A 15,735-nucleotide genomic window follows, 5' to 3' on the forward strand; every position below is an offset into this window, starting at 1 on the left:
AAGCAGCCCACTTGATTGGCACCCCATCCACAAACATTCACTCTCTCCACCACTGATGCACAGTAGCAGCAGTGTGTATACCATATACAAGATGCACTGCAGGAACTCACCAAGGCTCTTTAGACAACATCTTCCAAACCCACGACCGCTACCATCTAGAAGGACAAGGGCAGCAGGCGCATGGGAACACCATCACCTGGAAGTTCCCCTCCAAGCCACTCATCATCCTGACTTGGAAATATATCGCCATTCCTTCACTATCGCTGGGTTAAAATCTTGGAACTCCCTCCTTAATAGCACTGTGGGTGTACCTACGCCACATGGACTGCAGTGGTTCAAGAAGGCAGCTCACCACCACCTTCTCGAGAGCAATTAGGGGTGAGCAATAAATGCTGGCCCAGCCAGCAATGGCCAAATCCCATAAATGAATTTTAAAAAGAGTGCTCTGCAACTGAGCTGAGGCTGAGAGTCTTATGAGTCTGAATGACACACAGTTTTTCTGTGGATTATTACAGAGACAAACCCACAATACCCAATAGTTAAAAGGTGCCAATGCATAGGCTTGTGTGTGTTTCCAGTGCCAACTCCTAGATGTACTTTGTGAATCAGATGCACGGTGTACCCACAGGAGCTGATGTTTGAGGGTGTGAGCAACTAAAATGATGGGGAGTCTTTACTGATTCATAAAACGTCTTATATTGGTCCAGAAATGGAGGTGTCTGGCCGCAAGGGACCAATTGCAGCAGGAAAGTGGAGATTGAGGCACTGAAGGGTTGGGGGGGTGAATAAACTCCTGTTATTCAAAAGCTAATACTTTACGTTATATTAAGCTGGAAGGCAAATTGAGGAAAGTTCTATGTGTACGCCCTTACTCTTGTGGGTCTCTTGTTGTCTGATGGATGTCCATTCTTCTTTGACTAGTTGCCCTCCTTCAGTTGACACCTCACTCCTGCGCAGTCACCTCTCTCGGTAGTTGACACCTCACTCCTGCGCAGTCACCTCTCTCGGTAGTTGACGCCTCACTCCTGCGCAGTCACCTCTCTCGGTAGTTGACACCTCACTCCTGCGCAGTCACCTCTCTCGGTAGTTGACGCCTCACTCCTGCGCAGTCACCTCTCTCGGTAGTTGACACCTCACTCCCGCGCAGTCTCCTCTCTCGGTAGTTGACACCTCACTCCTGCGCAGTCACCTCTCTCGGTAGTTGACACCTCACTCCCGCGCAGTCTCCTCTCTCGGTAGTTGACGCCTCACTCCTGCGCAGTCACCTCTCTCGGTAGTTGACGCCTCACTCCTGCGCAGTCTCCTCTCTCGGTAGTTGACACCTCACTCCCGCGCAGTCTCCTCTCTCGGTAGTTGACGCCTCACTCCTGCGCAGTCACCTCTCTCGGTAGTTGACACCTCACTCCCGCGCAGTCTCCTCTCTCGGTAGTTGACGCCTCACTCCTGCGCAGTCTCCTCTCTCGGTAGTTGACGCCTCACTCCTGCGCAGTCTCCTTACTTGGTTTTTCTCCTGTTCCTAACCCAATATTACTTCTCGTTTGCTTTGATCACCCCAATCGCAGGTGCAGTCAGAACTCCTCAAAAAATGGAAAAGGTGGAAGCTGGGGCAAGACATTGAAGAAGAGTACAGGCACACATACAGTCAGCCTCCGCACACAAGGAACGGGAGTGCCAACCTGGAGAAACACAAGCTGGTCAGCAACTATCACAATGGGACCGGTGAATCCAACCATATTGTGGAACCTGCGCCTGCTTACAATGAAAAGGCTGAGCCACCCTCTGAACAAATAACTCTGAAGGAGAAACTGCATTGCTACAAATTCCCTGAAGAAACAAACCACAAGACCTTGTGCTTGGTGGAGAGTAATTGCTAAAAGGAAGGTAGACACACCATGACCACTTTTACGAGGAGGATCTGACTGTGAGCCCAAGACAAGACTTTGGAAATCATGTCATTTTTAACGAAAAGCAGAGAGGAGCTCACCTATTTTCATCACGTGGAATGCTTGATGACAAACCTCAAGGAAACTTGGGCATGTACCTTTTGACTTCACCTTGTTTTCTGAACAATTTTTCTGCTGTGTGTGTGACAGGCTGGCGGGGCTGAAGTTCACAACTCTATTTTTTTGGAAAAAATGTTGCATTAATAAAACAATTCAGGCAATGGTGATCAAAAGCGATATCTGCCTAACGGGTAATGGTGGATGGCTTTAAGGTGGCACTTTACAGAGCACTGATGGCTAAAGAGGAAGATGGATTCTAATTGACCTTTAATATCCCTACCACCTCTCAAAGAAAAGGACTGTGGTATTTAAATTATTTGGTGGCCTAGGGTGGAACTAGACAGGAAGTGGCTACAACAAGGACACAGAGGAACCACTTTAACCTTGATGCACAGATTTCCCTTAACCTAATGCTGTAATGCTAACTGTCCAAGCCTCGGCTAAATCTACAGGTGTTGTTTGTGTGTGTGTGTGTGTGTGTGTGTATGCATGTGGTTTGCTGACCAGCAAGTCAGCCTCATATGAACAAGGTGTTCGATGTGGTTTGGCCTTTATGTACGGGTGACATAGGAAGATACCGTAGGGTTAGAGTTGAACTTTGCTTCTATTTAATGTGCTGAAGTATAGCAGAGCTGACGTGCACATGGAATTATATCTGAACCTCTACACATGTGCAAAAAGACTCCACTCCCAACTGTGAATATTCCTCTTCACTATCAACTGTGAATATTCCTCTTCACTATTGACCCCCACCACCCCCAACCCAACTGTCCTCTTCACTAATGACCCTCACCCCAACTGTGAATGTTCCTCTTCACTATTGACCCCCACCACCCCCACCCTGGCAATTTCTTAAAATTGAAAACAAAACTTTTACATTGTAATATTACAATGCAACATAGTCTACCTGTCTTTAAAGAAATCCAAAAAATCTTCATTGGATATGAAGATATTGAAGATTTCTCGGTGATGGTTGATTTGAGGATTGATGAAATTTGCACTGCTCGTTCCTGGTATTCCATGTCCAGCTCCTTAAAACTCCAAGAGGTCGTAACGCTCATTGTCTTCAATGAGAAAGCAGCCTGTCTGTAAAGCAAGTTTCTCACTAAAACTAGTGAAGAGTAAGACACATGTCTTTGAAGTTAGGATATGTGGAATATTAGTACAAAAATATTTAGCACATACGCACAACACACACAAACGCACACACATAAACACATTAAGATCCTACGTGTAATTTCAATGCCTAGATTCCCAGACATTAAGAGCGGAAGCCTAGTGGTATAGATGATCAAATGACAAGTTATTCAACAGAAGAGCTTTTTTTATTCGTTTGTGGGATGTGGGTGTCGCTATTACCCATCCTTAATTGCCCTTGAGAAGGTGGCGGTGAGCTGCCTTCTTGAACTGCTGCAGTCTATGCAGTGTAGGTACACCCACAGTGCTGTTAGGGAGGGAGTTCCAGGATTTTGACCCAACGATGGTGAAGGGACAGCGATATAGTTGCAGAGTCAGGACGGTGAGTGGCTTGGAGGGGAACTTCCAGGTGGTGATGTTCCCATGTGTCTAGAGGTGGTTAAAGATTATAAAAGATTTTGACACAAGATTTTGCTCATATAGCAAAACTGTTTCCATTGGCATGAGGGCCAGTCAACAGAGAACAGGGTTTTAAGATAATTGACAAAAGGACCACAGTGCGGGGTGGGGAGTGGAGAGGATGGGAGTGTGAGTGTTATACGAGATAAGGAGAAATTTTTGACACAGCGAGTTGATAATGATCTGGAATGCACTGCCTGTAGGGATTATGGAATAGCAACGTTCAAAACGGAGCTGGATATATATTTGAAAAGGAGAACATTTGCAGGGTTTTGTAGAAAAAGCAGGGGGAATGGGAATAATTGGACAGCTCCTTCAAAGAGCCAGCATGGGTACAATGGGCCAAATGGCCCCCTTCTGTGGTGTAAAATTCTAGGAAAATGAAGGGGCTGAAACAAGCCTTCTACTGTTCCACCAACAACAACCTAACCAGTGATCTTTGACAAATAGCCTATTGCAAGAAACAAGCAGAATCTGAGAGAAATTGTATTGAGATTGTTAAAGAAAAATATTTGGTTGTGAGGGGCATAGGTGCAAGATTCGGGTGCCAAGTGTGGGTGATCTCCCAACGTGGCACTGGTATTGTGGGCTGGGAGCTCAGTATAACAACTGCATGAAAATCCTTTTTATTGAATTCAAAGGAAAGCAAAGCTGGGCCTTTTCTATAATAGATGCTTGGCCCAAAATGCCAGCCTAACCCTCCTTCAGTAGTGATTCCTCACCCCATCACCTTAAGATCCCACAACCTCCACCTTCCCTCCCCTCCCCTCCCCTCCACACACACACCCCCCACCCCTCCCCAGTGTGTCCAAACTGGGCAGCCACTCAAATAATTGAATATAAAGAGCAGTGACTGACTAATAGATGTCACAACAGAGCAGGTTATTGACCCTTTGACTCCTTGGAGTTAAGATTTGACATCAGTGATGGCGTAAGGAATGGGTCAACCCTCCCTCATACACCCTGCTCGATTTTGCTTTCCAATGGCTTCAGTTTAACAGTCAGACGTGGATTATAACGTCCGTTGGCATTCTGCACCCTCACAGGATTTTACCCGCACTCCAAGCTGATGAGAATGTTATATAGTAACTCCGGGATTTGGAATCCTGCATCTAACCAGGGCTGTTGTGGACCATTCCGCAGTTCCTAATCTTCCGCGCTCCCTGGTTGAAGTTGAGTCTCCTAAGAACAAGCTTCACAGTCAGACACTGTCCCCAGACCATTGTAAACTTCGGGTGGTCCGGAAAAGGGTTCAGAAGTTAATAGTAATGATCAAATAAAGTTGCAGAGCTATGGGGGCTGAGCTGGGAGTGGGAGCGACTGGGTTGCTCCACAGGGAGCCGCATAGACTCGATGGGCCGAATGGCCTCCTTCTGTGCCATAAATAACTCTGTTGGGTGGTGGCTCAGCAGGGTTTCCATGGGAACTGAGCCACATAAACCTGGAGGTTCAGGTTTCCACCTGCTGGAGTTGGCCAGTTTCATCCCTAGTGAAGGACCCTTGTGAAAACCATAAAGGAGATGATGAGATAAATTAACGATGTCGAGTTTTGGATTTTTAAAGACTGAACTTATAGGAGCAGGGCAGAGTGAGGAAGGTAGCAGGTTCCACAGTTAGAGGGCTGAAGTCTTGGTGCAGAGTTGCCTTGCCATTCCTTAGCTAAACAACCGAGGTTTCAAACTCCTGATTGCTGCCCCATGGCTCCTTGTGGAGATGGATCCTCTGAGGAGCCACAAGGTCTCCTTTGGCTGATTTAGCACATGTGAAGATCAACTGCTCGTGTGCAGCTGGACCTCAGCAAGAAGCAGGAGATGGGGGGAGTGGCAGGAAGGGGCAAGGGGGTGGGGGGAGGGTAGGTGTAGCAAGAGCATATTGAACAGAAAGGTGGCTTTTCCCCAGGAATGTCCCACAGGTCAGGGAACCTGGGAGGTGACTTTGGAATTTCAAGCCCGTGCACTTTTTGTTTCGAAACACAGACCAGTGAACGGGTCAGCCACGCCACTGGGCAGAAAGTTGAAGAGAGTTATGTCAGCGGGGACTGAGACGGGGTCTGGATTGAGAAGCTCACCTCGCACAGCCTAGCAAGAACGCTTGGCTTCCTCAAGGAAGCAGGTGCCTGATGACCACCATCCCTATCCCCCCCTCCATCCCCATCAAATGCAGAATTTAAACCCAATCAGCAAGTGGTGAACCAGTGTTCTTCAGAGGTGTGTGGAGATTAGGCAGCAGATTTCCTCTGTGCAATACCCTTTATAAAGGATGGGTTAGCATTTGGTTAAACAGGAAAGCTTCAGGAAGCAAATGAAAGCTAACTGTAATTATCCCTTTTAGGAGCAACTCAATCCTGGGAAACCTTTTGCTTATCCTTATATTCCAATGTTTTGTCTTTAATCTGTAGATTTATGAATTGGACTGTAAGGTTGTTATTTTTACCTGCAATGCATGCCTTCGGGGAGGGAGGGGGGTACGGGGAGGAGAGCAGGGGCTATTAGCAGTCACCCTTCACGTCCCCACACACTTTTTCATTACAATGCCTTGCATAGTGCCACATGTAGCTGTCTTGCTTCAATTAATGGCTGAATTTGTTACATGTTTTGTATATTGAGGTCAGGTACGATGTTTAGCAACACAGGTAGCCCTACCTGATAACAAAGTGGGCCACTATAGATAGTTTAATGTCAATTTATTTTTGTTTTAAAGTTGTACGGCAAATGCTCGAGTGTATTAAATGTGCAATGAATTCCGAATCGGCTGGATTTTGGAGATGTGCGTATAAAATAACACAAAATCTATGAATTGTTAAAGCCTATTTGCACAATTTAATTTATATAAACATGTAAATAGCTGTACATATATATATGACATAAATACTTTTGTATGTGATACTCTCAGGCAGACTTTCTCATCCAGTAGAGTTGTATTATTGCTGGTGGTTGCACTGCCCTCCTCTCACATTGAACAGACCTGGCTACCCCAGACTCTGAATCAAGTTCTGGGGCTGGTTGTGGATCTGACATGGTCCTCCTGAATGTATGTTGTAAATTTTGCGGGAAATCGCTTCACCAGCGTGTTCACCAGCTTGGCCTGCGTTTGATGTTCCAATGCCTTGCACTTAGCCCACCCTTAGATATCTTTGGCTGGCAATATTTACAAGATGGGCGTCTGGTGTTGGAGGACTCCATCCCTTCTCTCTCAGGCCCTCTCCTGTTTCTCTTTCATTTGCTGATGTTCTACCAGTTCATGTGAACTGATTCAAGTTCATTTGTTGTCTACTTGCCGTTTAAACAAACCAAGAAATAAGAGAGAGACAGACCAAGACATGTCGTGTTTAGTCCCTTGTACCATGTTTGTGAAAATAAAAAAAAAACAGAGCTTTTACTGGTCATGAGCGACCTGAGAATTGTCTGTTTTGTGTTCCAACTGCATTGGTCTCATTGAACAGCAAGCTTGCATTTATATAGCACCTTTCACAACCTCAGGGCGCCCCCAGAGTGCTTTACACTCGATGAAGTTTTTCTTTAAAGTGCAGTGTAGAGAAAGTTTGTGCACAGCAAGGTCACAAGAAGAGCAATGAGATAATGAGCAGACAATCTGATTTTAGTGATGTTGGTTGAGGGATAAATATTGGCCAGGACACCAGAGAGAGCTCCCCTGCCCATATTCAAACAGTGGCGCAGGATCTTTTATGACAGAGCAGACAGAGCCTCAGTTTAATGTCTCAGCTGAAAGGTGGCATCTCAAAGCACAACGGCTCCCTCAGTACCTCACTGGAGAGTCAACATAGATTATACATGTTCCAGTTTCTGGGTTTTTCACCAATTACCTTGAATCTGTGATGTCCAGTTATTAAACTTTCTGCTCCCTTTCTAACCATCAAAACCCCACATAGTTTTGATCACCTCTACTGAATTTCCCCTTAACCCTCTCAGCTTCTCCTGTTTCTCCACATAACCGACATCCCTTATCCCTCCTACCGTTCTGGTAAATCTCCGCTCCAAGGCTTTGATATTCAGATGACCAAGCACACTGTATGAGGCTGCAGATGGCGGAGGTCAGAGTGCATGGTGTTGCCTTGACATAGAACAGTAACAAGGGAGAATGACAATGCATGCTTACCATGACAAACTCCTTGTGAATGGCCTCCTGTGAATCTAGTTCAGCACATGACAGAAACCCCATCTTCAGCTCCTCTGCCTTCACTTCATAAAGACCCCGGCTTGGCCAGGTGCCTGCTGAGGTGAATGCTTCACCAAACCAAGACCAGCGGGCCTTCCCTTATTTCAATTCACTCAACACGTCCTGGAGGAGTCTGTCCGAAAAGGCAACAGTCCACTTTCCTTCCAGAGGCTGTGTAGACCCCACAGACGTGCAGTTTGGGTATGGAAGACTTTATGAGACAGTATACTTTCTAAGTTATATAAAAGTTTGTTAAAGAACTGAACATCCAATTCACTTTTGATGGTAATCACAACTTTGATAGTTCTAGGAAAGGCAAGTATAATCTTGTTTCTAATAGAGAATCCAAGTCTTGTTAATGTTACAGAGAGATATTTAAGATATCTATCAATATTTAAAGAACTATTTACCTTAAATCCCTGAGTACAAAGCTATAGATTCCAGCGAGATACCTCCATCACAATTAAGGGAAGAACTATCATCACTACACTAGAGGAGCTATGTCTTTACCTTGAGAGATGCTGGAGTGAATCCAACAAATTTAAAAATCCTACTGTGTGGCTCCAATATTTAGACCATAAAAGAACTGTACTAGCAGGAAGTGTGTTGAGCACACATGCTGGACAGCATCCTTTGTTTTCATCAACATCCTTTATTTTAGTCAACATCCTTCAAGTAAGAAGATACTAAGAGGTGCAGACAATGGTTACTACACTCAGTTTCCAGAATTCAGTTGACAAGTTATTCAGGATCATCCTTAATGTTATCCATTGTTAGATTATTGTATTATAACATATCAATGCCTTGCTAAGCTGATGTAGAGGCCAGTTGCTGGCTTTTCAGGACTGCCTTGTATTAGAGGATATGCTATATTCTATGCCACAGGATGTTGTTGTCCTTGAGCAGACAATTATGCCAAGGCATGTTTATAAACTTTTAAATCTTTGTCCAGCAGATGAACTCTGCTTTTAATTTTTAATCCCTATTTCATAGGAGAATCATTCTTTTTAATCTTATAACTCTTTAATTATAGTTGGATTCTTTCACAGTAATACCCTGGCCTAACAAGTCTTTCACAGAATCATAGACATTTACAGTACAAAAGGAGGCCATTCTGGCCATTGTGCCCATGCCAACTGACTAGTGGCCATCCAGCTTAATCCCACATTCCACTCTTTGTCCGTCGTCTTGTAGGTTATGGCACTTCAAGTGCATATCCAAGTACTTTTTAAGTGTGACGAGGGTTTCTGCCTCCACCCACACTTTCAGGCAGTGAGTTCCACATCCTGTGAATGAAGGAAGTTCCCCTTGAATCCCCTCCCTAAATCTAGGCCCACTCATTACAGACCCCTCAACCAAGGGGGATCAGATAGAATAAATCTCATTTGATCACTGTTTTGAAATTTTCAATTGGCAACACCACCTCTCCTCCCCTGCCGTCACCACCACCCCCCCCCACCGCCTCCCCCACCTCCCCCCCCTCCCCCCCGCCACCCCCCCCCCTCCCCCGCCATCACCACCCCTGCCAGGCCTAGCTCTAATTTTAATGTTATGTCCCCAGTTGTTCTAGACTCTCTCGCCTGAAGAAATAGTTTCTCTCTGTACCCTATCAACTCCATTAATCACTGTAAACACCTCGATTAGATCACCTCAATTAAACCACCTCAATTAGATCATCTCTTCATCTGCACTCAAGGACATACAAGCCTTGTGCTCACCACTTAACCCTTTAAGCCCCAGTAACATTCTGGTGAATCTGAGCTATCCTCCCTTGAGGCAAATGTCCGTATATCCTTCCTGAGGTGCGGTGCCCTCAGAGACAATGACTAAACACGCCACAATAACAGCACAGGGAGAGTGGGTGTGAACTAAAGGGACACCAGTTGCTGCTTTTTGTCTCCACACTTCCAGAACAAACCCCAATCCATGTTTGGATCACTGAATAATTATCTACACCCAAACACCTAAAAATTTCCCCCAGTCAGCAGCTCCACTGAGTCTGCCCTAAACTTATGGTGACTGGAGCATTGGAACTGGATACTTAATAACCTCCCCCACTTCCCCACCGCACCCTCTGCAACCCCACCCCCAGATGGCCATGAATTAAGTAAGGGAACATCAGAAACCTGCTACAACTTGCATTTATATAGCACCTTTAATATGGTAAAATGTCCCAAGGTGCTTCACAAGGGCATTATCAGGCAAAATTTGACACTGGAACTCACAACCTCCTTCTCAAGGCCAATTAGGATTAAGCAACAACTACTGGCCTTGCCAGTGATGCTCATATCCCCCATGAACAAATTAAAAAGTAAAGAGTTATTAGTACAGGTGAATAAATGTCAGGTAGAAGAGATCAGTTTTAAGGAGCAACTTAAAGAAGGGAGAGAGAGAGAGAGAGAGAGAGAGGTTTAGAGAGGGAGTTCAACATATTAACTGAATGCATGCCATTCAATGGTAGAGTGAAAATTGGGGATGTGCAAGAGACCAGACTGAGGAGCACAGAGATCTGGAAGGGGTCAAACAGGGCCCTCTCTGCCATTGAGATGAGGCATGCACCAGTGAAATTCTAATTATGCTATCACCAAGGGCAGAAACTCTGATCAGCCCACTTTGTCTAATGATGTTGGTTTACCAAGCTCAGTCCAGTGCCTAAACAAGACAGTACATGAACATATGAACGTACAAATTAGGAGCAGGAGTAAGCCAATCGCCCCTTCGAGCCTGCTCAATGAGATCATAGTTGATCTGATTGTAACCTCAACTCCACATTCCCGCCTATCCCTGATAACCTTTCACCCCCTCACTTATCAAGAATCTATCGTGCTCTGCCTTAAAAATGTTCAAAGACTCTGCTTCCACCGCCTTTTGAGGACGAGAGTTCCAAAGACTGTCAACTCTCTGAGAGTAAAAATGTCTCCTCATCTCTGTCCTAAATGGGCGACTCCTTATTTTCAAACAGTGGTCCCTAGTACAGGATTCTACCACAAGAGGAAACATCCCCTCCACATCTACCCTGTCAGCAACCTGGTACAGAAGAGTCATAGACTTCTGCACAGCTAAGTTCTGGTTGCTTTTTTCAAAGTTCGGAGTAAGGTCTACAGTGTGTGCATTGGAACTCTGGTTAACCCCGCCCCCCAGTTCCACAGGTAAATAAAAGGACAAAGTAAATGTGAACTTGAGAACTATTTAGACGCGGTAAATCCCATCTGTCTCACTTCCAGAACTGACAGACTTTTGAACGAGTAGCCTGAATTGAATAAATAAACGTCAGAATAAATTGAAGCTTGGCTCTGTGAGACACTGTGAGGGGACAGGGTGGTTATCTCAGTGAGACAGCAAATATGTATCGACAAGAGATCAGTGTCTGACTCAGTCAGCAATTCAGACATGGCAACCCCACCATCTCAAAGATCAAGTGACACTCTCGTGAAAATCAAAGAGATTTGCATTGAAAGTCATGAGTTGCTATTTTTATCAAACATTAACCAATATAGATTGACAGCTGATTTATAAGCCTCTTATAAGTGGCTTATTTAACATCGAACAACTCTTTGCAAAAACTATATCGCTACCTCTGAAAATGCTTTACAAAAAAACTCCCCCAAAAAAATCCTACCTGTTATCAGTTATACATTCTGCGTCAACAGTCATGTTTACCAGTCTAGTATCTCTGGTTTGTGGAGTTAGTGAATGAGGCAGGTTTATGGGGATATTCTATTTTGATTGACAAGTCTGCAGCTAAAAACCTCCTAAAATTCTCTTCTTCCCCCTTGTACTTTTGTGGGGAAAGTATGAGGTGCTACTCACTTTGGTCAAAAGAACCGGAGAGCAGAATACTTTTAAAAGGTGCAAAATCTCTCAATGTCAATGTTCAGAGAAACTTGGGTGTGCGGGTACAAGGAATGCAGAAAGTTAACATGCTGGTACAGCAAGCAATTAGAAAAGCAAATCCCCTTCATTGCAAGGGGATTGGAGTGCAGTCTTGCAACAACTGTACAGGGCTTTGGTGAGACAACAACTGGAGAGGTGATCTCTTTGAAACTCACACAGGATTCTAGAAAGGATTGACAGGACAGGCGCTGGGAGATTGTTTCCCCAGGTCGGGGAATCTAGAACACAGGCAGCACTGTCTCAGTATAAGGGGCTGATTTTTAGGACCGAGATGAGAAGGATTTTCTGCACTCAAAAGGGTTGTGAATCTTGGAATTGTCTATCCCAGAGTGTGGATGCTCCATCATTGACTATATTTAAGGCTGAAATAGACAGACTTTTGGTCTCTCAGGGAATCAAGGGATACGGGGAATAGCACCAGAACATTCTGTCTGAATCATGCGGCCGCATTTCACAGCATCTATTAGCTGCAATAATCAGCTCCTGCCCCTTGTAATGTTCAATTGTCCCGTTTGTTTCATTATGTGAGTCTGTTTACTATTGATGCTCACTGTGCTTGATTGGTTAAGCCTGGGTGTGGACTCAGAATAAAGTAAACGAAACTGGAGAAAGAGCTGGAAGCCAGGCCTGAAACATGGAGTAGACCTTTTAAAGCACTGTGACTAAAACCTGTTACTCACATTAAAAACTAGTGTCATCTCTGCATTTGTCTGAGATATAAAATACACACCATCCCTCATCTCAGTCGGACACTCACTCACTCTGTTCGAGGCCATCGAGCATGCTCTGATCCAGCTCCTAGCTTCATTACTCTGCTTTCACCTTGTGGCTCCACTTACAAAAAAAAACCATGAGATTTAAAAGCCCCAATGAGCGTAAGAGCACTAGTGACACTCTGAAACTGTGTCTCTGGTGATGAATTTGTGAGGATTGGCATGTCTGCTAATTGTATTCAGCGCAGGTCTGAACTATTGGACCTGCTATATGCTCGAGAGATGGTGGGGATAGGGGTGGGGGTGATTTTCAGAGCAGAACCACAGAAGGTTTCCAGAGCATCCTATAGGATTTAACCACAGGACCATCTTTTACATTTTTCCAGGACGATTCCCACCTACCAGCCAGCCTGATTGAATAGAACGAGAAAGAAAGAAAGACTTGCATTTATATAGCACCTTTCATAGCTTCAGGACATTCCAAAGGGTTTTACAGCCAATTAAATAATTTTGAAGTACAATCGCCAATGTAATGTGGGAAACACAACAGCCAATTTGCACACAGCAAGATCCTACAAACTGTAATAATGACCTGATAATTTGTCATGGTGATGACTATCAAGGGTTAAATAAGGACATCAGGAAGGACTCCCCTCCTCTTCTTCAAAAAAAGGAGCGTCCCAGAATCTTTTACACCCACCTGAAAGCAGACAGGACCTCGGTTTAATGTCTCATCCGAAAGGCAGAACCTCCAACAGTGTAGCACTCTTTCAGTCCGGCGCCAGGAGCGTCAGCCTGATTTTTGTGCTCGAGCCCTGAAGCAGAATTTGAACTCCCAGCCCTTCTGACTCAGAGACAAGAGTGCAGACAACTGAGTCCCAGCCGACTGACGACAAGACTTGCAGCAGGAAAGCAGCCCGGGGGGCCGATGCCAGGCAAGTCGGGTGGGGAAAGAACTCGGACCATCGCGGAGGGAAGTTCGAGATCAATACTGGGGCGGGGGGCGGGGTGGACGGTGGCGGAGTGTGAGAGGTGTCGGAGATCGCTGGGGGGGGGGCGGCGGGGGATTGTAGCAGAGAGGTGAGCTGTGGGGCTGTCAGAGGTCACGGTGGAGTGTTCGGTCAGCGGGATGGTGGGGACGGGTACTCAGAGATCACGGAGGTGGGGGATACAGAGGTAAATTTGTTGGGCTGGGAGGAGATATTCCTGATCCTCGTTGGCCACAAGCAGAGCACTAGAGGCACTTTCCCCATGGAAGCCACTCTTCTAACCTCCTCTTAGCTCCGGGGTTCCTGAGCCCCTGGAAAACTGATGGCATTAGTTAAAAATTAAAACCTGTTGCAGCTGAGGCCCACAACCACCACAATGGATTTGAATGTTGGACCCACCCCCTGCGAGCAGATTAGTCACCCCCTCGCCCTCCTGTTAAAACTGGAAGTGGGCGGGATGGGTGGCTGGAGTCGAGTGCCTCTTTGCTTGCTTTTTGAAAGCCCTTTGTAAACAGTTCAATATGTGTTTGATAAGCCAATGAAATTAGAGATTAATATCACACATGCACAAGTCCCATCATCATGATAGTACTCAAAAGAGTATAAACTATAAAGGGACACTTGTGTCTGGGAGGTGCTGCAGGGGCTGGAGTGCAAAATCATCCCTGGAAATAACATTTTAACTTAACATCTTAAGTTTCCTTTTGAAAGTTTTCATTTTTATTACTGTGCCCATTTTAAGAGGCTTTCAATTGGTTAATTAGCATATATTTGTTTTTTTGTTTTACAAAATGAGTATAAGGGGGCACTTACTGAAGCTGTGGGGTGATTGAGTTAGGAGGTGTATGCTTGTGATGTTTCTCTCTGCAAATAAATTTCAGACTGAGTAAAGACTGGATCCAGTACTACCTTTCACAAATTGGCTTTCTGATTGTAACAGTGGGGATGCCACCTCTGCTGGGTATATTCCTGGAGGTTCATCGCATGACCACCCATTTCCAACTGCCCTGTCCAATCAGACAGATTCTTCCTCCATGTCCAATACATTTTGTAACTGATAAACAAAAGAATTGAAAAGAATTGAAATAAATGTAATGCCCCGATTATTTTTTTCCCTGGGGCCACTCACAAAGGTGACCGGAGAATTAATTTTCAATTCCTGTCTATGTTGGGGCAATCCTGAAGGGATTGGGAATTCCAGTCGGAAAGGACATGCCTGTAGGCGGATGAGGACAGGAACAGGCCCGAGTCTGGTGACTCCAAGGTTGAAACTCTACCCTCTTCCTCTGGGATTAAGAGCTTGCTGGCACCCGCCGAAATTCAACATTCCGAGAATTGGGACTGAGACGAGATGCTAGTTGGTACCTAGGAAAAAATTAAAGTACGGTTTAGCAAATAGCGCTGGGCAGGAAATATTTTTCTGAGTCAGAATGAAATCCCAGGAGCTGTGAAGTCAACGAGTAGCTAAAAGCTTAGGATAACACTCTGTGAGTGCGGGTCTCTAACATTGACAACTTGTTGACTAAAAGCTTTTAACCAAGAGGTGTAAAAAGCTAAATCTCCAATCCTCATGCATCTCACCTCCTTAACCATCTAAGTCAAGCAGAAGGTTCTGGAGCTTTTAATGTTTCAGCTAGTGAACCTTCGCAAGGATGAAAATTTCTCTGGTGAACGATGGAGTGAAAATATTCAGGCCGGATTATTTTTTCATTAAAAGATGACCAGCTGTGGATTCTGCGCCTATAACAAGGAGGCCTCAGGGTGGATTCACAGCCTGTGCTAAGTAGCTTGATCCCAGCCAGGCCTATAGCTGTGAGGGTGCGACAGTTCCCTTTAATTGGTCATGGGCCAGGGAGGGTTCTTGTTCTGAATTCACAACCTGTGCACCCAACACTCCCTGTGCTCACTGACTCCCAGTCCAGGACCAACTCAATTTTAAAACTCTCGTGCTTATTTTCAAATCCCTCCAAGGCCTCACCACCCCTCCCTTTCTCTGTAACCTCCTCCAGCCGCACACCCTCCCGGATCTCTTTGCGCTCGTCCAATCCTGGCCTCATGCACATCCACGGTTTTAATCGCTGCACCATTGGCTGATGTGCCTCCTGCTGCCGGGGCTCTAGGTTGTGGAATCCCCTCCCTAAACCTCTTTGCCTTTCCAGTCTGCCCATAACCGAAGTCCCTCATCCCTGGTACCAGTCGAGTAAATCTCCTCTTGCACCCTTTCTATCGCCTAACTATCCTTCCTAAGTTGTGGTGCCTAGAATTGAACACAATACACCAGCTGGGGGTCTAACTGGTGTTTAATGAAGGTTTACCATAATTTATTTGCTTTTGTAGCCTGTTTTTATAAAGCCAAGTGCCCCA

General features: G+C 45.3%; 1 protein-coding gene across 2 annotated transcripts in view; it reads left to right on the forward strand.

Moving 5' to 3' along the window:
- Positions 1–4,103, forward strand: part of gcgra (glucagon receptor a) — an 88,389-nt gene extending 84,286 nt beyond the window's left edge. For both annotated transcript variants that reach the window (XM_078571238.1, XM_078571239.1), the window contains exon 14: positions 1,563–4,103. In XM_078571238.1, coding sequence (XP_078427364.1) covers positions 1,563–1,874 — 312 coding nt within the window. In that variant the 3' untranslated portion in view covers positions 1,875–4,103. The remainder of the gene's footprint in view (positions 1–1,562) is intronic.
- Positions 4,104–15,735: the final 11,632 nt, after the last annotated feature.

The sequence above is a fragment of the Cetorhinus maximus genome, chromosome 24 (genome assembly GCF_964194155.1).
Source record: "Cetorhinus maximus chromosome 24, sCetMax3.hap1.1, whole genome shotgun sequence".
Lineage (NCBI taxonomy): Eukaryota > Metazoa > Chordata > Chondrichthyes > Lamniformes > Cetorhinidae > Cetorhinus > Cetorhinus maximus.